We start from the raw sequence: 22,548 nt of genomic DNA, 5'->3' as shown, positions 1-22,548 counted from the left end.
ACGGCGCGGGCACGGCCCTCTGGTGCGACATCTCCCTCGGGCGGCCTCGCCCCATCGTGCCTGCGGGCTGGCAGCGCCAGATTTTCGACGCCATCCACGGCCTGTCCCACCCGGGCACGAGGGCCTCCCAGAGGTTGATCGCCGACAAGTTTGTCTGGCATGGCCTCCGGAAGGCCGTCCGCGGCTGGGCCAGGACGTGCCTCGCGTGCCAGCACGCGAAGGTGCACCGACACACCCAGGCCCCATTGGACCCGTTTGCGGTGCCGGAACGTCGGTTTGACCACGTTCACGTGGACCTGGTGGGACCTCTGCCCCCCTCGCGGGGTTTCACACACGTCCTGACCATGATGGACCGCACCACCCGGTGGCCGGAGGCCGTGCCTTTGGCGTCAACGACGGCGGCGGACGTCGCGCAGGCATTCATCGCCAACTGGGTCGCCCGGTTCGGCGCCCCCTCGGACATCTCGTCCGACCGCGGCCCCCAGTTCACCTCGGAGCTCTGGGGGGCGGTCGCGCGGGGGCTTGGGGTCCAGCTGCACCGCACCACGGCCTACCACCCCCAGGCTAAAGGCCTGTGCGAGCGGTTCCACCGCTCGTTGAAGGCCGCGCTCCGGGCGACCCTCCGCGACGACGGCTGGGTCGACAGGCTCCCCTGGGTGCTGCTGGGCCTCTGGACGGCGCCCAAGGACGACCTGCGTGCATCCGCGGCGGAGTTGGTCTTCGGGCAACCGCTGCGGGTGCCGGGCGAGTTCCTCCCTGACTCCACGGCACCATGGTCCGCGGCGCAGGAGCACTCCGCACTGCAGGAGACCGCCCAGAGGTTCGCCCCGGTGCCCACGGGCACCCACCTATGCACGTCGCCCCGGAGCTTCGCACCGCGGAGTACGTCTTCGTCCGGCACGACGCCCACCGGACACCACTGCGGCCCCCGTACGACGGGCCTTTCCGCGTGCTGGAGATCGGGGTGAAACATTTCACCTTCGACATCGGCGGCACTCCTGACCGTGTCTCCATAGACCGTCTCAAGCCGGCCCACCTCGACGTGGACCACCCACCGCCGGTGGCTCGGCCCCCGCGTCGGGGCCGCCCCCCGGCGGGCGCACCCCCGGCACCGCCCGGCCCCGCCGGCACGCCGCCCCCCGAGCCTGCACCCATCCCGGGTGCAGCCAGAGGCATCCCAGCTGGCATCCCTGCACCCCGGACGCCGCCAGTCGCCAGAGGGCGCTTCGGCCGGGTCATCCGTTTGCCCCGCAAACTGGCCCTCCAGGTGCGCGGGAATTCTGGGGGGGCGCGTGTGGCAGACACGAAAGCTCACTGGCGCGAGGGCATCATTCCGCGCCCCAAGTGGGCGGCGGCCACGCCCTAGGGGTAGCCGTGGCCACGGGATATACACCGGGCACGCAGCCAGGAACGCTCCAGTGTTAAAGTGGAGCTCTTGAATAAAGACTCTTACAACTTACCGCGTTGTCCGCTTCCTCCTTGCTTACAAGCAGCGCGCGTAACACCGTGCTTCACCCCCACATAGAGTAGTTGCTAGTTGGGATAATCCATGCTGCGTCTTTAGTGACAACAATATTGTTGCAGATCTCAGATTACGGCGCTCCCCTTAACGAGGGTGGGGGGGGGGGCTAATCCCCTCGTCTATTAAGCTGGCCGTCCGAATCCTAGAAGATATCGCGCGCCTTTGCGGGGGTTGAGGTTGACCAGCGTGACTGTTCAAAGAGTTCCCAGATACCTTTGCCCCCCTCTCTGCAAAGCAGGGCGATACTTCTGCTCGAGCCACGGACAAGATGGAATATTGCCGAGCGGTTTAGCAATCCGAAGCTCAAGCCGTTAGCAATAAAATGAACCCGATTGAGCGGTTCTAATCGTGCCACAGGTACTCAATGGGGAAAAGACAAAGACGATCGGATGAGAGGAAACCAAAAGGTAAGGAAAGAACAAATATGATTTATTAACTATACTAAAAGAGGAAACGAAAGGCAAGAATATACAAAAGGAGGAAATAAAAGGACATAGGGCAACCTTATACACTCTTATATAACATGCCCAGGACAATACAAACACACTTACACGAATGGGGTGGTGGTGGTGGGAAGGAAGAGAAGGGTCCAAGCAGATGGTTGCAGGCTCCGGGTCCGCCGCGAAGAATGGCAGGCAGCTGGTGTCGTTGACACGCGACCGGACCTTATAATTATGCGGGGGACTGGGATGCCGCGTACGTAATCTTCGTGCCAACTCTCTCTCGCCCAACGTTCGTCTCAGAGGGTACCCTCGCGCAAGTCGCTCAAACAACGTGACAATCAATCGAGCGCTCCCCACGCAGTTCGTTCACATCAGCATCCCCCGGCGCAGTCCGTCAAAGGGCTTCGCGCTCACGCTTATATGATCGCGCGTTGGAATCAAACCGCCTTCATAGGGCTACGCCTACTAACGAGCTCACCTCAGCCCTGGTTGGTCAGCGAGGGCTCACTGGCTCCACCCTCGACGGCTCGTGGGCGAGGCTACACCTCTTCCCGTGGCTCCGCCCCTTCTTTCCTCGAGCCGACCTCGTGTTCAATGGAGTTTGGAGCCAGCGCTAAGGCAGCGACGACGCCAATACGATTATGTGAGAGCATTAGGAAGGACAAGCCCCGCCTGTAGGTGCTACTGGCACTTTGGAGAGAGAGAGATTGGGGGTAATTGAAGGGGCCTAGGTTATTTGATTAATACAACGCAGAGTCAAACTATTGGGAACAAATCGGGAGCCCAACTCACGACTTCTTCGCTCTTTCACGAGCCTCGATCTTGTATACAAAAAAACAAACAAACCCAAAACACATACTAATGAAATAACTAAAGAAGAAGCCTATGGTGTGCTACATGTTGCGCGTGGCCTAACTAGGGTGCGACCTTTGACCTTTACATCAAAAATGGGAATATTTACAGGGGATTATTTATAAGGGAATATTACAAATATCTACAAAGTGGAGGGTTCTAAAAACCACAACACTGCACCCTCATTACCTCCAGGGCCATCCCGGCCTGACAGAACTTTAACTTAGTGTGACACTCAGGTGTGGTAACCCTCTACTATTAACTTCAGCCTGAGTGCGACATTTTTAAAACAACTAAGTATGTCCCGCCTGCTGCGTTGCATTCTGTCTATCAAATTCACGCCCACAGAATAACCGAATCACGGAATTAATTCTCAAGCTAAACTGACGGTGGGGAGCATTATTTACAAAGACACTACTTGATATTTACAACGCGAACCCAGGACCTGTCTTTTGGGAAACAAAAAGAAGATCTTTTGAGAAGAGGAAAGGCATACACTGCACTGCATCGATACCACCACCACCAATAAGCACCAAATCACCAATATGCACAAAGCACCCAAAGCACCATAACCCAAAAAGCACCATCCGGTGCACAGTCATCACATTTCAAATAATAATCAGCAGATGACGTCTTCTCTTCTCTGCTGGGCCGATGCCTCTGGACGACTTCTTGCTTGCTGCCTAGTTGGTAATAATAAGAAGGCACAAAATGTGTCCATTTCTTTAATTATGGCCAGCAGGGGCCAACAAAGGTGGTGCACCTGCATGGCTTAGGTGCCACCTTTTCCGTGGTCTGCAAGCACGATCTCCCTGGCCACAATGGCCGGTCCCCAGCAGAGGTGCCAGGCCCCAAAATGTGGGGTCCATGAATGTGGTGCTCGGCCACAGACCTGTGGTCCATATGGTGGTGCTCGGCCACAACAACGTGCGGTCCATAAGTGGGGTACCGGTCCAGGCAGGCAGCAGCGAGGGTGCGGGCACACAACTGCGGGCACCTGCACACTTTCCCCTCGGCACACAAAGACCATGATCCATGAGTGGGGAAGGAAGACAAAGCAGGGTTAGCGGGGTGCAAGAGTACACATCAACACGAGGTAATGCATAGGTGAGGTGCGCAGGAGAGCGAGCCGAGAAAGCTCGTCCCTACCGTACGTCCCCCCCCCCCGTCACCTAATCTACCCTTGCCCCTACCCCATATTTACACAATTTACAAATCCGTCACTAACGTCCTGTCTTCCCCATATCTCCCCTCTACACCAAATTCGTCATCAATCCCAATTTCTCATTAATCCCTTTATTCTGAATTTACCATCAATCCCTCATAAGGAGGAAGAGATGGAACAATGAGCAATGTCACACCCACGTCATGATGCGTCTTACATCCCAGACACTTGCACAAACCGGTGGTGTGGAGTCCTGTCACCCTGGTGAGTGGATGCGGATGGTGCGAAGAGACTTTCAATCCTAACTACCTTCTAAATGACTAACACTTTTTACACTACCCGGGGTCTTTTCCCTGCAAAACCATTGGCCATTTTACACCATGTGGTTCTAAGAACCGAACTCCCATTGAACATACTGTGGTGCTCAATTTGGGGTCTCACTCCCCCGATTCTACTCCAGGTGCCCTCGCACAATTTCCGGGCTGGGTCATGTGTTGCTCCCAGCAGGTCCGCTCACCTGCACACCTCCGCCACTGCAGTTGTCTCCCGAGCTTACCTGCTCCTTACCCTAACCTACCTGGGGAAGGCCCTCTGGCGCTCTCACCCCCTACCGCCCTCTCTGGCGTCGGGCTACCCGGGTCCGTCCTCCGGATCCTCGGGCCCCATTGAACTCTACTGGCTCCCGGAGCCTACCTGCCGCCTCACCTGGCCGACAGACTAACAGTGGCGGAGTGACCATTTAATCTTTCTCACTAACAGGCCACACGCCCAGCCACTTTACTCTACTAATGCACCCAACACAACACTCCTGTGCAACTACCCACACCACAGATGCCAATATCCAACCACAATTTACCTACTCCCTCGACCTACTTTTAAACCGCCCTCCCCGGGTACTCGTGAAGGGGTCCATCCTTCCCCATCCACTCCTTTCGCACCAACCACTCCACTCCACGTATTCCATACTACTCACTCCACACCATCCATTCCATACTCAATTTACTCCATGCTCCATTCACTCCAGACCATCAATTCCATCCAACCATTCTTCATTCACCTGTACTCCAGTTGCACACCTGGTGGCACTTGCACACCTGGTGGCACTTGCACACCTGGGGGCACTTGCACCCTCCTTTCCTCCAGGCGCATTCATTCAATACAATGCACAATCACACCTTTCACAATACTCTGCTCAATCACTTCCTACACACACACTGCATCATCTGATCTACCTGGTTTTCCCTCTAACTTAGTGCTTCCCATCTTCCCTTATACTATTGCATATCCCACGTCATTATCATCCAAACTAATCCACCTACGTCCCCTACTACAGGTATGATGTCAATACTTAAATCTACAGTTACTTATGGTCATCTTTCTAAATCCCTATACATTATCCAAACCCTCCCTGGCTAGGTTTTCACCGCCATACCCCATAAAACTATAGCTCCTTTGCCCCCAAAATGTGAGGGATGGTAGAGATACCACCCCCCAACACTGGGTATCAATTTCCAACCATCACTATTCCCAATTTCGAATCACTAGTAATTTCAAGCCAATTCCCTATCAATTCCAAATAATAACACTATCATCATCACAGTCCGCTATATCTGAGCCTCCTCGGTACGTCCATGCATTTTCAAAGCTCGGCTTCGCAAAGCCGAGCAATGCATACGGGTGGTTTGGGTCTACTGGAGGTTGAGTCCGTCCGGCATTCGATTCAGGGGAGGAGGTTTCGTCGGGCCAAGGTTCAAGGCACCATCCCTATGCAAGGCCTTGCGCTGCCAAGCGCGATGGCCCATCCTTGCCCTGGTGGAGCGCCGCCACCACAAGGGGGCGCCGTTCCGACCCCTCCTCCTTCCTCTCGAACCGGGCCGCCCGCTTTGCCTGGCAAAGCGCGGACCCGACCGTGCAGGGCGGGGCCCGGCCCGAATCGTGCACGGCGCTCCGAAGAGGAGCAACGCGACACCGATCCCCGCCGGCTCCCGCGACACACAAAGAGCACCGCGCACCGAGTGCTCGCGTTGGCTATACGTCAGGCTAGACGCTAACCCGGTCAACGTCGATGCTCGGCCTGTATGCGCACACGCATACGCGACACATTCTATACTCACGTTCGCACACCAAGTCGTCCTCTCGCCTTCCATACACTTCATGCATTCTAGGCATTCCTCTCGCGCATCCATTCTCCTCGCGCACTCTGTTATCACACATTCCGTCACCGCACTCTCTCCCCGTGCACACTCTTGAGCACACTCCCCCGGTACGTACTCCATACCACTCATGGGTGTGTACTCCCGCATACACCCACTCAGCGCACACCTACCCAGGGGTGTGCAATCTGCTGCACACCCAATAACGCGCTCCACAACCAACTCAGGTGTGCATCCCCGCACACTCTCTCCATCCATCTCACTCTCCGTGTCACTCTCATCACACATACACTCCGACGTGCATTCTTGCTCGCACTCTGTTTCACTTCCATACTCTGTCATGCACTCTCCCTCGCACTCGGCAACACTCTCGCGCTCTGGCGCCATTCGCACACGCGCGCCATTGCCATCCATAACGCGCACCACGGACCTTTTACGAGCGCCCGGGTTACGCCTGCATCCCAAGCGCGCGAAAATTATTTTTGCACCAAACACAGCCCGACTCACCTGAGCGCTTCCTCTTCTTCGTTCCTCCACCACCTGCAAACTTTTCATCTGGTTAATAAGCACAGCATCACGATGCGAATCCAGACTTTGTGCATTATCCATTTCTTCACCCCGCGAGTGCTTTACCTCTAAGTCCGGCGTCTCTTCCAACCCAATTTCGATTATTTCTTTTTCTTTATTCAGCTCGACGACCGCAGGCTCACATGAATTTGCCTTGTCCAATTCGGCGGCCGTCGGGTTTTTCACACCCCGAGTCGCGATTTCTATCCTGGTCCACCCGGCTTCGGTTTGCTCACCTTCGCTCACCCCCCGCTCCTCGAGTCGCGTTACCTCGCTGCGTACCGATGCGCCTCTCCCGCCTGCCATGCGGTCTATTCTCTCCCCACATTTTTGTATGCGGTCACTCATTCTGTTTCCAAACCCTTCAATTTGGTTTCCTAATCCCCCCAATCTGCTTCCTAATCCCCCCAATTTGCTTCATAATCCCCCCAATTTGCTTCCCAAATCATTTTTTAATCCCCCAATTTGATTTTCCATATTACTTAACCTGGCTCTCATTTCTGCCCTTGATTTGTCCCCCTCTATTTTCATGTCTTCACTCGACTTGACCATAAGGGCCCTTATTTGCATCATAAATAGGTCCCAGTCCGTTGGCACCGCGGGATCGGCTGCCGCGGCCATGTGCGAGGCGCCGCCATCTTGTGCGCCTGCAACCCCCTCTACTGCACCTTCTTCAACCTCCTCCTCTATCTCCCCCATCTCCTCCCTGGGGTCTTGGGTTGACTCTAACCCCTCTTCTATCTCCCCCACCGGAATCCGATCGCCTTGACCATCCATGGCACGACTCAATTTGGATGTTAATAAATTTTGGCCGCTCCTAATTTTGACCAAATTTTTCAGATGGATTAAATAATTTGGTTCGGGCTTCAATCCCACTCCCCAACACCAATTGTTGCGGATCTCAGATTACGGCGCTCCCCTTACCGAGGGGGGGGGGGGCTAATCCCCTCGTCTATTAAGCTGGCCGTCCGAGTCCTAGAAGATATCGCGCTCCTTTGCGGGGTTGAGGTTGACCAGGGTGACTGGTCAACGGGTTCCCAGATACCTTTGCCCCCCTCTCCGCAAAGCAGGGCGATACTTCTGCTCGAGCCACGGACAAGATGGAAGATTGCCGAGCAGTTAACCAATCCGAAGCTCGAGCTGTTAGCAATAAAACTAACCCGATTGTGAGCGGTTCTAATCATGCCACAGGTACTCAATGGGGAAAAGACAAAGACGATCGGATGAGAGGAAACCAAAAGGTAAGGAAAGAACAAATATGATTTATTAACTACACTAAAAGAGGAAACGAAAGGCAAGAATATACAAAAGGAGGAAATAAAAGGACATAGGGCAACCTTATACACTCTTATATAACACGCCCAGGACAATACAAACACACTTACACGAATGGGATGGTGGGAATGAAGAGAAGGGTCCAAGCAGATGGTTCCAGGCTCCGGGTCCGCCGCGAAGAATGGCAGGCAGCTGGTGTCGTTGGCGCGCGACCGGACCTTATAATTATGCGGGGGACTGGGATGCCGCAGACGTAATCTTCGTGCCAACTCTCTCTCGCCAAACATTCGTCTCAGAGGGTACCCTCGTGCAAGTCGCTCAAACAACGTGACAATCAATCGAGCGCTCCCCGCGCAGTTCGTTCACATCAGCATCCCCCGGCGCAGTCCGTTACGATCAGCATCCCCCGGCGCAGTCCGTCAAAGGGCTTCGCGCTCGCGCTTATATGATCGCGCGTTGGAATCAAGCCGCCTTCATAGGGCTACGCCTACTAACGAGCTCACCTCAGCCCTGGTTGGTCAGCGAGGGCTCACTGGCTCCACCCTCGACGGCTCGTGGGCGAGGCCACACCTCTTACCGTGGCTCCGCCCCTTCTTTCCTCGAGCCGACCTCGTGTTCAATGGAGTTTGGAGCCAGCGCTAAGGCAGCGACGACGGCAATAACATTATGTGAGAGCATTAGGAAGGACAAGCCCCGCCTGTAGGTGCTACTGGCACTTTGGAGAGAGAGAGAGAGATTGGGGGTAATTGAAGGGGCCTAGGTTATTTGATTAATACAACGCAGAGTCAAACTATTGGGAACAAATCCTTACCTGAAACACATACTAATGAAATAACTAAAGAAGAAGTCTATGGTGTGCTACGTGTTGCCCGTGGCCGAACTAGGGTGCGACCTTTGACCTTTACACCAAAAATGGGAATATTTACAGGGGATTATTTATATGGGAATATTACAAATATCTACAAAGTGGAGGGTTCTAAAAACCACAACAATATATTAACTCAATTTCCATATGTTTAACAATGATTCACCAAAGTTCTCATTGATCTATTGATTCCCTTGTACTTTGTCTCGTCATTGTCAAAGACCATCTAGAACAGAATGATATCAACGCAAGAAACTGGTAAAAGCCACATTCCCTCAGAATAGACATTGTCTACATTTTGTTCCTGTTATAAAATTCCATCTGGTCGGTGATATTCTAAATGGTATAACTGCATTCTTTGCCCCCAGAAAATGTATGTTTAGACACTAAGATTGAGAGCCAAAGTGACCTGGAAGCCGAGATATTGGTAACTTGTAGGTTTTTACATGGCGGCAGTCTTGGAAATCCAAGATGGCCACCATACTGAATCTTGAAGAAGTGGTTCCTCTTAAAAATTGAGAGCTAAGTCAATGGGTAGCACGTAGAAAAAAGTTGGTGCTTTCGTCCGGGAACGTCCACATCACTTTGCTTCGCTGCCTGACTATTACTCTAATTTCCATTTCTCTCTCTTATCGTCCTCTTCCTCCTTCCTTCTTCGTCCTTCTTCCTCTTATCCATGTACTTCTCCTGCAACTGCCTCACAATGAAAAGCGCATCTGTCGTTCCTCTTCCTGGCATAAATCCAAACTGCATTTCGTCGATCTTCACTTTCTTCCTTATCCTCCTCTCCAACACCCTTTCCAATACCTTCATTCCATGCTCCAATAACTTTATCGCTCGGTACGAGCCACACTCCAAAGGTGACCCTCTGGAGTGTGGCTCGTACCGAGCGATAAAGTTATTGGAGCATGGAATGAAGGTATTGGAAAGGGTGTTGGAGAGGAGGATAAGGAAGAAAGTGAAGATCGACGAAATGCAGTTTGGATTTATGCCAGGAAGTGGAACGACAGATGCGCTTTTCATTGTGAGGCAGTTGCAGGAGAAGTACATGGATAAGAGGAAGAAGTTGTTTTTTGGGTTTGTTGATCTGGAGAAAGCATTCGATAGGGTTCCATGCAAAGTATTGACATAGGCATTGAGGAAGTTAGGAGTGGAGGAATGGTTGATCAGAGTAGTGATGGCAATGTACAAAAGAGCACGCACAGCTGTAAGGACGAAGGACGGGAACAGTGGTGAGTTTGAGGTGAAGGTGGGAGTGCATCAGGGGTCGGTACTAAGTCCACTACTATTTGTAGCTGTGATGGAGGTGCTGGCTCAGACCGTAAAGGAGGGTTTACCGTGGGAGTTGTTGTATGCAGATGATCTGGTGTTGATTGCGGAAAGTATGGATGGACTGAAGGAAAAGATGAGCAAGTGGAAGGAATGTATGGAGACAAAAGATCTGAAGGTGAATATCGGAAAGACAAAGGTGATGGCAAGTGGTAAAGCATGTGGTGAGGTGGAAAGAACTGGGAAGTGGCCGTGTGCTGTGTGCAGGAAGGGTGTCGGAGTGAACTCCATTCAATGTACAATGTGTGCTGAGTGGGTTCATCAAAAATGTAGTGGTCTGAGAGGGTCATTAACTAGTGTGGCAGCTACATTCAAATGTAAGGTGTGCACAGAGGGAGCTGCAGATGGAGGAAATGTTGAGTTGGATCTTGGAGACGGCGTGAAGCTGGAAGGTGTGAAAACATTTTGCTACCTCGGAGACATGCTGAATGGAGAAGGTGGATCAGACTCGGCAACGGTTGCTCGAGTGAGATGTGCATGGAAGAAGTTTCGGGAACTGAGTGGCGTGCTGATGAGGAGGAGAGTGTCGCTGAAACTGAAGGGAAAGGTGTATGCTGCATGTGTGAGAAGTGTTATGATTTATGGGAGCGAGACATGGGTAATGAACGTAGAGCAGCAACGAAGGCTGGAAAGGGTGGAAATGCGAATGGTTCGATGGATGTGCGGAGTATCGTTGAGAGAGAGGAAGACAAATGATGAATTGCGAAAGATGATGGGAATATTGCCTGTGATTGATGCTGTGAAGAGGAACAGGTTGAGATGGTTTGGTCATGTATTGAGGAAGGATGAAAGTGACTGGTTGAGAAGAGTGATGGAAGTTAATGTAGAAGGAAGTAGAGGACGGGGAAGACCGAGAAAGACTTGGCTAAAGATGGTGGAAGAAGAAATGCGGGCAAGGGGGTTAACAAGGAGAGATGCAGAAAATAGGGCAAAATGGAGAAGATTGTCATGGGGACCGCAAGGCTAACCCCCACTCTAGCAGGGAACATGGCCTTAAAATGCATGTTGTTGTTGTTGTTGTCTCTTATCGTCCTCCCTCCTGGTGTATCGCCTGGTGTTGGCTTAGCGGCGAGGGTGCCAGCTTAGGATCCTAGGATCCTGGGTTCGAATCCCGGTCGATCGCTGAATTAACGCCAGGGGGGTTGACTCAGCCTGTCATCCTTCCGAGGTCGGCTAATTGAGTACCAGTTCACTGGTAATTCCCTGTGTGTCGTAAAAGGCGACAAACAGGGTTGGCGGCAGGAAGGGCATCCGGCCGTAAAACATTGCTTCAAAAAGGGGACCAACAAAAACAACAACAACCACGGTGCCCTAAAAAGGCCAACCTCCGCTTTGCGGGGAAAAATGGCCTCTAAAGGTGGTTTTTTTTTTGTTTGTTTTTTTTCTCTTATCGTCCTCCCTTCTGCACCTCCTCACATCATTAATTCCTCATTTTGGAAGCACAATGGAGTATTATTCTCCCTTTCTCTTGTGGACTGGCACACCTGCATCTCATGCTCCTACAGTCAGGAATGGAGGACGATGCATCAACAATCCAAGGTATGCTGACGATACCACTTTTTTTGTAGGAAAGTGAAGAGGGCTTGATGCAACTGCTGCAAACAGTGAAGAAGGAAAGTGAAAAAGCTGGTCTTTATTTAAACTTTAAAAAGACTAAAATCTTGTCAACTGAGAAGACGTGTTCAGATTGGGAGATGATCGGGTGGAAACAGTGGAAACTTTCATCTTCCTGGGTTCTAAGACTGAAGTGAGTGGAGAATATGGAGAAGACATAAATTCATGGTTACCAATGGGGAGAACAGCAATGTCAGGATTTAACAAATATCAAGAAAGACAAAGACATGACAACACAAACCAAGAGGAGACTGATGAAAGCCCAAGTATTTATAGTTACAATGTATTGATGTGAATCATGGACAATGAAAAAGAAATAAACAAAGAAGATTGACAGTTTTGAAATGTGGTGTTAGAGACGAATGTTAAAAATCCCACAAACTGCAGGAAGAACAAACAAATCAGCTCTTGAAGAAATTAGACCTCATGTATATCAGAAGCTCTGATGCTAAAACAGAAACTGTCATACTTTGGGCACATCATGCGTGCAGAAAACACAATTCTGGAGGAAACAACCATGCTGGGTATGATTGAGGGAAGAAGAGGAAGAAGCAGACTTTGAATATGCTTGATGGATAGGTTAAAGGCTGCAACCAAGCTGTCCCTACAAGAGCTTCAGGAAGCAGTGCAGGATCGGGATGTTTGGAGAAATCTGATCGTGAATGTCACCAGAAGTCGGACATGACTTGACGGAACTGGATAAATATTGTTACGTTTGTAGGGGGTAGACAATGATTACCTTAGAACCAGGTAGAATGTATAGGTAGGTGCTCCGAATGTCATGTAGAAACCTTGATGTAAATAAGTCAGCTCCGTGTGTTCGGATTAAGTGTATCTTCGTCTCCATCAGAGGAGTGGGGTATGTTAATTAGCTCAAGGGATAAATTAAGTGCATGGGTAATTTATCCCTTGTATGTCGTTACCTCTGTACTTTATTCCTATGTCGCTTTTGGCTCCACACCATACACACATAACCAAGCCACGCAATAGACTCCTCATTAAGCTCACTAATTAAAAAGCAACAGGAAACCCAGATGAAGCACTCGTGCCGATTACCCCGACTGGATAGACACAGAACAGGAAGAAATATCCATGAGGCCACGCCCCGAGGAGCCATGATTGGGCGGGATTTGATTGGCACAAGCCCGGGGTAAGATGGGACTTGCTGATGGGAGCAGAGATGGACGACAAAGAGGTGGCACACACTGATTGGTGAAGCACGACAGATTACGTCAGAGCGGCATGTACAAAATAGTTGGAGCAGTGGACATTTTTCCTTCTCATGCTGGAGACCATCATGAACGGTCGTGATTCTCTCTTGCTTCCTGCTTGTTATGAATGCCATAGCCAACGGTTGTGTGCCGACGCTTCTCTCCTTTATTCCCGTTCTGGACTATGTTACGAATGGCAGTGTTCCGAGACCTGGCTGGTGGTTGGAAGGTGGAAGAGCTGCGAACAGGGCACTGCGGTTTCCGTGCGGAGATAGTGAGGACGGGCATGGCTGGGGGCGAGAGTTGCTCGCCTGCTCGTCGCTTCGCGTGACCGAGGGTGCCTTGAGGCCTGGTTCCGCGCACGGACTTCACGCCAAGGCGAGTGTTCTCGCGCATGGACCTCCGGGACCCGTTCGCTAACTGACGAGACCCCACCGGCCAAGTTGAGTTAAGTGCACACAGACGCATATTTATTTTCAGTTATTTTTCCCGTTTCGTCTTTGGGTCTGTTTGTGGGGACATCCCGTTTAGGAATTTCGTTTATCGAGCATTTCCTTTGTACTGGCATTTTATTAAATAAACCTGTTTATTTTTGTATATTTCAATTCCGTTTTGTGTGAGTTTATATATTACAGGTTCGAGGGCTGCCGGTGGGATTGTGAAGGTAAGCTCCAGCCCCCCCCCCCACCCCCCCTCCCTCTTGCTCTCCCAAGCCTATTCTCCGCTGTATTTTTGATTGAACGCCTCAGAATAACAGCTTGTTCGGCTATCCGTTCCTTGGAAAGATTTTAATTACCAGGAACGCGACAATATGTACATATGCGAAGATGAAATAAAATGCACATTATGATCCATCTATTACTAAAAGGAGAAGTGCCTGTCTGCCCATTCATTTGCTGTTGGTTATCTTCATATGCGGGTTTCAGAAGGTAGAACGGAGTCCACCCAGGTCTCGAAGTACCCACCTCCATTTTGGTAAGGGGGTTGGGGGTTATCAGGATTCATGGACCAAACTGAGAAGTTTTCTTGTTCTCAAAGTTTTGTTCCGAGGGTTCTTTTCAGGATTGTCACTGAGCCCCAGACAGCTTCTAACTGCAGTTAGTTTGTATAATATTCCAAGGGATCTTTTTAAAGATCTCTGTAAGGTTCTTCTTCATCATTCCCATTGCTCAAATAAATCACTGGTACAATTTCCGCTCTCTTCAAATTCCAGGATCATTTCACCTCATTTTTGAGGTATTGGTATTTGGTGTGTGCATGCATGTCCATCACGCTTCATTAAATTTAAAAAGGTTTCATGCTGCCGTAGAATAATAGAAATGGTACCGTTGGAAATCAAATAATGAATTTACTTCGAACAAATATTCGTGTCCCTTTAATCAGAAAAATTCCTGTTTTAAAAAGCCAGTTTTTTAAGGATGGAAGAAGAAGAATCAGGGCCCTGAGCTTTAATGTAGAGGTTCAAATGGTACGACAGCAGGAACCCTTTAGAGTAAAGAGTGATGGACACAGAGAAGCATACACAATTAGATATAGTAATACGTCTCAAAGCAATAAGAAAATATATAATAGTACGTGGAAAGAGATTACAAACAACTACAGCAGCACCAATAACTGTTATAAAATGTCCTTTTTTTTCATGCGTTTCACTTCATTTTACATCCTCAATGAGACTCACAAATAGATATGCAACATATTTGTGAAGTGCAACATGCTGACTTTTGTGTAAACCCATCAGTGAACCGTACAAGGCATGGTGAGTTGTAACCATCACTTCCTCTCACTTGCTCTGCACACATTTGAACTATCCCTATTCCTCAGTCTTTATCAAATGTTGAAAGCAATTGTGCCTGAATAATCAAAAATGTGACAAATGCTAAGTGGACAATAAAGACATTTGTTAAAACATAAGTGAGATGTCGAGTTTGTCACATGCCGACGTTATTTAGACACAATGCAAGCGGGTGGCACGTGTGTTATTTATGTAGGCTGATGGCACGTGTGTTATTTTTTGAGTATTAGACACAATTGTCTTGGAGTTGTGCTTTATTAAAGCCAACTATCAGTTCGAATCCAATAAATTAAAAACAATAATAATAGTAATAATAATAATACCACCTCTTCAAATCAATTTTTATCATCTACGACTATGAGAAATTTTAGAACAAGAATAAATTCTTACAAAGTAGTCAACCGGTCTTGGCCTCCCTTCTGCTCATCGTACATCTCTCCCATTTCTTCAACATCATCTGGTTCATACACAAGTCTTTGGAGATGCTGCAGGAGGCTGCCTTCATCCTGTCCGCTGGATGCAGGGAGATGTTCCAAAAGATGTCAACAACAGGGATATTTTCAAAGTGCAAAAGACAAATCAAGAAAATGCAGGGGCGAGTTTTTAATCAGAGAATAAAGCTTGGGCTGTTGGGCATTCAGGGTCCTCTATTTATTATACACATAAGCAGTTTGGGGAGTGCGGGGGGAGCGGAGAGGGTGGGAACAGGGGAAGCGGGCATCAAAAGGGGAGAGGGCAGGGAAAAGGGGAGGCAGGCAACAGGAAAATAATGGGAGGAAAATAATGTTATCTCAGCGCATGAGCAGGTATGGAAGGTACAATGGACAACACTCTCATTTCAAGAGGCATCAATGATATTTTCCTGAACTTTGGCAAACTAGCAAATAATATATGGAAGAAATATTGAAAAATTTCAACCAATTGTAATGGAAAGTGCACAAACTCACACGCAATTATTTTAGGCAGTGAAAAGCAGAATGTTTAGAAAGGATGAAACTAAATTAAGTGGTGGTCTCAGTTATAGGCTGAGAGAAAGCAAAACACATCGAGACAAAACACAAACACACAATGTATTCTTTTAATCAGAGTTTAATTTCTATAGTCTTTGTGGCTAGCCTACTTCCTCCCACAAAATGCCAAGATCCAAGAAGGTGGTTTACTGAAAGTGAGGAGCAGGTAGATTGCAATGTTTACTTCAAGATAAGTTGTGTAATGAAATAAATTCTTTTGCAGAGAACATGAAGGTGGGATTGAAAACATTGTATCTGAGAAAAAAATCCAGCTTTCCCAAAGAGAATGTTTTCAATCATAAGGTTTGATATTTCAAGTTGAAAAAGAGTCACGACCCTTTTTTGTTATCTCACCCACCTGTCCTGGAGTGGCCCTGGCACGTAAAAATCGTCAGTCTCACCATCGGCAGAGTCCCTGCAAAAGACCCCAAACAGATCGAAGCAACTGATTACGAACAAAAATCTGGCTTTCCCGGATAGAAAGTTTTCAATAACAAATAGATGGAAACTAGAACGGCACTTGGTAGAGCGCATACTGAACAGTTTACGTTTTGTATCCTATTGATAGGTCGGATCTGCATCCAGACAATCGTGAACCAAAATCGAATCAACTTGTTCTTGCCACTGACTCAACTCATCCGCCAAGTTTTGTCCGAATCCATCCAAAACTTTTTGGCCATATCTCTCAGTGGTGAATAATCGCTTCAAAATTCTGGTATCCGGAAGAAATATTTGGATCTTCACTAAAATCTAATAAAGTGGTCCTTGTCAAACACACAACTTGTTCACAAAGTTTCGCCCAAATCGGTCTGTAACTTTTTGAGTTATCCTGCTCAGACAGACAGAGAGACAGACAAACAGGCAAGGGTATAAACATAATCACACCTTTGGTGGCAGAGGTAGCAACCACTTACATACAAAAACCTTAACCAAGCTACTCGCATCTGTTGAGATATCAAGCACCTGGAACATTTAAAATGAGATCGACTGAGAACCATCTGCATCGTTTTATTTTAAACACAGGCAGATGTGTAAGGCATCCAATCAAAACCTAAAAGAAACAGTCGTACATCAATATAACTTTCTTTTGGAGGAAGGAAGGAAAGGAAAATTGTTCGTGGCCGAGTAGAATCAATAACAGTTACATTGAAGATCAATCAGATTAACATTTACGAGCTGTTTACCCACCCTGCGGAGGGAGAGGGTGAGGAGGGGAGTAACTCATATTTTGATGAAGGAAAGCTTAAAATCAATGAGAAGTGAACAAAAGAGAAGTACAAGCAGATACTGCAGCACCATGCAGTCAGTTCCTCGTGGAAATCGTTTAAACGGAAGAGGATTCCTTGTCCAACAAGATAATGATCCAAATCATACTTCAAATGCAGTAAAACTATTTGGAGAGCAAGGTTACAGCTGGCATGCTCCAAGTGTTACAAAGGCCATACCAGAGTCCGGACATGAGTCCCATTGAGGCAATATGGGATTACCTGGAAACAAAGAAGAAGAAGAGGAACCCAACTAACCTTACAGAACTGTGAAATTTATTGCAGGATATCTCAAAAAGTTATGGACGGATTTCGATGAAACTTGGTGGACAGGTTGTGATTTTGACAAGGACGAATAGGTTCATTTTTGGTGAAGATCTGAATATAGATTCGGATACGATAATTATTTAATTTCTAAGTGATTATTCACCATTGGGAGATAGGGCCAAAAATGATATATAGCAGGATATCTCAAAGAGTAATGGACGGATTTTGACAAAACTTGGTGGAGAGGTTGGGTATGTGATAAGGAAGAATTGGTTCAATTTTGGTGAAGATCTATCTAGATAGAAAAATGTAAGTGATTCTTCACCATTGAGAGATAGGGCCAAAAACGATAAATAGCAGGATGTCTCAAAAAGTTATGGATGAGTTATGACAAAACTAGGTGCATAAATTGGCTAGGTGACAAGTACAAGCCGATTGGTTCAGGTCTGGATCCAGATACGACCAATCAGTGGGATACAAAACATAAACTGTTCAACTGGCAGAGGTATGCGCTCTACTGAGTGCCATTCTAGTTGTTGTTGTTGTTGTTGTTGTTGTTGTTGGGGTTCTTGGTGGGGGTTGGTTTTTGACATGTGCACCGAATGGTCGGACAGCTGCTGGACCATGCCCACATCTGTCACTTGACTCCACCCACCAAAGCACCGAGACAATATCATATGGCCGCCATCCTGGTTTTCTGATGGGCCTAACACAATAAGCCTGTATGGCTGCTGCTGATTATGCACTGCCCAGGTTTTTTGCGTCAGATTCCCATTGGTTTTGCTTGGGTCAAGTGTTATTGACGATGAAGGACCCCGAAAAACGTAATCATATGTCGAATAATAGTAATGTTTAATCAAGTCCATCAGAAAGCACAGTACGGCAGAACACACAGTAATCAAGCGTTACATTACATTATCAAGCATTATGTTCGGCAAATTATTTAATAGTGCATTAAATGTATGTTTCCAATCATGCTGCTCATCTTTTAAGAGTACTTTAAACGTGCGTTTCCCAAATCAGCCCATTAACGGATTTTGTCGTAGGTTGTGACCAGTGCAGTCATTTTGGTTTGAACAGTAATTTGAGGCTCCTGAGGGAGCTTGTACATGCATTATGTGTCAGACGAGAACATCCATGTGCTTTTACACAAATTACAAGAACACAAAATAAACAAGACAAATAGATGGGAATTTCAAGAAGGAACACAACAAAGGTCCATTCCTGGTCTGTATTAACTTTAACCGATTTGTCTGCTGTAGTACGAACATAAAATCATCGAAACAAACAAAATACACACAATCATAATTTGCCTGAAACACGACACCAGCAGTGATATAAAACAACAATGAAAGGTCAATGGTTTGTCAAACAGTTGAAAATACTTGAATACAATCCGTGGTTAATCTTAAAGGAAATTAAACCAATGAAGAATAGCCTCAAGTCTGCTACTTCTTTAAAAGCCACAATGAATACCATATTCCTGTCGATATGGCTCACTTCCTCTTTGTCACGCGACATATAGTTCCAACTGTGAAGCCTTGAACAGCACAACAGAAGCATACAAGTGGAAAAATATCGTTTGGAGGAATAACAAGTCAACACGCACACCATGTCACTTTGTTGCACTTGCACAACACAAGTGTGCAGAACCAGGGCTATTCGGCGTTATGCAACCTTGTGTTTGTTACATCTTCAAGTGACGACAGTGTCACATCAGCAGGTGGAGTTTAAAACGGGACTTGTATCAGAACCACAGGTACTCCTCATTGGAATGAAGATTGTGTTTCTGGTTGTGGCACAGAAACGCTCATCGCACACTCGATAAGTGGGGATGCAGAACCTCAATGGCACTATCAGACAACTCACGATTACTGTCTATACCATAATCTGTACAGAGCGTTGGTGCTGCTGAAGCAATTTGTTAATGGCACAGATTGTTATGAGTGGTTTGCCTTTGCCTTCCCAGCAGTCAGTCAGGGTAGGAATTTGGAATTTGTTGAGAGTGATGGCGATAACTTGCCTATTCTTCAGCAAAGGACACCATGTTATCTTTAACATCCACCAATGAATGCCAGCAGATGGCAGGTCCAGTTCAATGTCCATCCGAGGAACGGCACACACAATGATGAATCGCCCCGCCTGCGAAACACGAGGATGACAGTTTACATCTGGGTCGGGATTCAAACCCAGGATAGACAGCTCATAGGAGTGTGTGCATTCCTTTAGGCCAGTGGTTCCAAAACTTTTTGTCCATGACCAAAAGTTTGAAATCACATACGCTTCACCACCCAAATGGTTCCGGTGTCTACTTGGTGTCGGTATGTACGAAAAAATTGTCGTAGAAAACGCTTTTGACATGAAAAATTCCCTTCAGAAACTGGGATTTTGAGCGAAGTAGGGGGGTTTCAATTTGGGGTCGGGACCCTGGGTATGGCAACCCCTGCTTTAGGCAAACCTACAGGCCCAATTACTGCCATAGACTATCATACATAAACAGGGAGCCAATGGCTGAATCCGCAAGTCAAATGGAGGACATATGGGTAAAATATCAGCCCGAACAATACAAGATAAAATAAGATTAAAAAAATAAATCACAGCAACATATTGAGAATTATTTTACGCTTTCACTGGAAGTCGATTCACTTCCCAGGTGGGAAATATATCCAATTCAAGTGACGTCCAAATGTAGGGTGTAGCCCGAAATCTGAAGAAATTTGATTTTCTGGATTTTCCCACCAGAAACATTCTTTACAATTTGGATCATCCGATCAAGAACAGGTTATTTCGACATGAGTAAACCATCAAGAAGGTTGATGTTTAAAGCTGCAGCAATAATTAATCCGGAAGTGCACCACAGCAATGATGGCCCAAATGGCCTCATTTCCTTATTTGAGGTAGTACAGGATTGTGCGACGACCACATATGGTACACCATGACCTTTCCTACCACCAATAAGCATTACCAAGGGCAGCTCTTTTTGAGTTTCCAGCTTTTCCTCCCACTTCTATGATTGAGTGTTTGTGGCTGTATCTAGATGGTTCACCCCTGTGTCTTCCCCACCTCCCTTATTTCTTAAGTCTCCCTCCATTTTGTCTGTCAAGTTTACTATTGGTGTTCCAACCCCCCTCTCATTCTCTTGTTCTTAAATCATTCTGTTATGTCCTGATCCGTTTTGTTCAAAGATGGCAGCTCACAGACGACAGGTGACACACTTGGGTGGGTGAATTTGTTTATCGTGTAGGAGCTGTTGATGCCCGCAGAGCAACCACACATTGACATGAAAAGAAGTGTAACCTTGTGTCAAGGAATATCCGAGAAGACCAGACCACTTGCTCTCCACGCTGCAGAACAATTGCCCTGGATAGTGATCCACCAATCAAGTGACAAATGTATTACCTACTTACTGCGAGGCTGTTTTAATTGCGCAAACAGAAAAATGTAATCGACAATACAGCAATTTAATACACAAACAGAGGCATTTGGAAAAATACAACCCACCTATAGTTTCACCCCACCCAGGAATGCTACTCCCATCTGGCGAGGTGAGTGTAAGGAGGTAAAGGGACCACACCCTGTTTAATGACATTATTTTGATGCTTGTTTGTTTTACCACGTTGTGATGGTGCTTTATAGTTTTCAATCATGCCTGTTATATCCATCTGTTATAAAAATACAGTAATGCTCATCCTTGATTATTGTTGTTTGCAAATAAAACAAGAACGGCACTCGTTAGAGTGCATGCCTCCACCAGGCGGAAGAGTTTACGTTTTGTATCGAGGTTCGAATCCGAACCAAAATCGAATCGGCTTGTTCTTGTCACCGAATCAACTCATCCACTCGTTTTGTTATAACTCGTCCACAAATTTTTTAAATATCATGCTATCGTTTTTGGCCCCATCACTCAATGGTGAAGAATCACTTGGCCAATTTTTTTAAATCTCATATCCAGATCCGTTTTCGGATCTTCACCAAAATCTAATCATTTTGTCCTTGTCACACACCCAACCTCTCCGCTGAATTTCATCCGAATCCATCCACAACCTTTCGAGATATACTGTAAGTACGATGGGCCCTTCCGCGTGCTGGAGACCGGTGACAAGTTTTTCACGGTCGACATCGGCGGTGCCCCGGATCGCATTTCCGTGGACCGCCTCAAGCCGGCCCACCTCGATCCGGACCACCCCCCGCCGGCAGCGCTGCCTCCGCGTCGAGAGGCCGCCCCCCGGCGGTCGGACCCCCGGCACCCCCGCCAGCAGCTCTACCTCCGTGTCGAGGGCGCCCCCCGGCGGTCGGTCCCCCGGCACCCCTCAGCCCCGCTGCCCCCCAGCCCTGCACCCATCGGCAGGGAGCGTTTCGGCCGGGTCATCCGGCTTCCCCGCAAACTCACCCTTCAGGTGCGCGGGAATTCTGGGGGGGCGCGTGTGGCGGGCACATGGAGCAATAATTCCACGCACCAGTGGGTGGCGCGAGCACCCAGGCGGGGACCGATGGCACATGCCCCGCCCTTCGACCGAGCGGCCACGCCCGGGGACTAGGCGTGGCCTCGGCACATATATGCGGGCTCTAAGCTCGGGCCCGGCCAGTGCTGCAGTTCGAGCTTTGATAATAAAGACTCTTTTGGTTTTATCAAACGCGTTGTGGCCTACCTCTTTGGCAAGCAAGTTGTGTGCGCAGCACCACACTTCAACATAAACAAGCATTTCTCACTTCATTTGTTGAGCCTTCGCCAAGCGGCTTAAGCACTCCAGCAAGCTCTCCAACTAAATGGGTGATAAGGAACGGCGGACTTGGCAAGCGATAGCAAGCTGATTGCTTTGGGTTGAAATGGCCGAAAATGTGTGTGTGTGTGTGTGTGTGTGTGTGTGTCCCCGTGTGTGTGTGTGTGTGTGTGTGTGTGTGTGTGTGTGTGTGTGTGTGTGTGTGTGTCCCCGTGTGTGTGTGTGTGTGTGTCCCCGTGTGTGTGTGTGTGTGTCCGTGTGTGTGTGTGTGTGTGTGTGTCCGTGTGTGTGTGTGTGTCCCCGTGTGTGTGTGTGTGTGTGTGTGTCCCCGTGTGTGTGTGTGTCACCGTGTGTGTGTGTGTCACTGTGTGTGTGTGTGTCTGTGTGTGTGTGTGCATCCCCGTGTGTGTGTGCATCCCCGTGTGTGTGTGTGTGTGCATCCCCGTGTGTGTGTGCATCCCCGTGTGTGTGTGTGCATCCCCGTGTGTGTGTGTGTG

General features: G+C 48.4%; 1 protein-coding gene across 2 annotated transcripts in view; it reads right to left on the bottom strand.

The window, feature by feature from the left end:
• The window catches only part of PDXDC1 (pyridoxal dependent decarboxylase domain containing 1), a 97,593-nt gene that overhangs the window by 62,599 nt on the left and 12,446 nt on the right, over positions 1 to 22,548 (bottom strand). For both annotated transcript variants that reach the window (XM_068117194.2, XM_068117195.2), the window contains exons 3-4: positions 16,157 to 16,213; positions 15,179 to 15,301 (exon numbers count right to left, since the gene is read on the bottom strand). In XM_068117194.2, the coding sequence (XP_067973295.1) occupies positions 15,179 to 15,301; positions 16,157 to 16,213 (180 nt within the window). The remainder of the gene's footprint in view (positions 1 to 15,178; positions 15,302 to 16,156; positions 16,214 to 22,548) is intronic.

The sequence above is a fragment of the Myxine glutinosa genome, chromosome 5, assembly GCF_964187855.1.
Source record: "Myxine glutinosa chromosome 5, kmMyxGlut1.1, whole genome shotgun sequence".
Lineage (NCBI taxonomy): Eukaryota > Metazoa > Chordata > Myxini > Myxiniformes > Myxinidae > Myxine > Myxine glutinosa.
The sequence above is the reverse complement of the archived record's forward strand: the minus strand, read 5'-3'. Positions and strand labels throughout refer to the sequence as shown.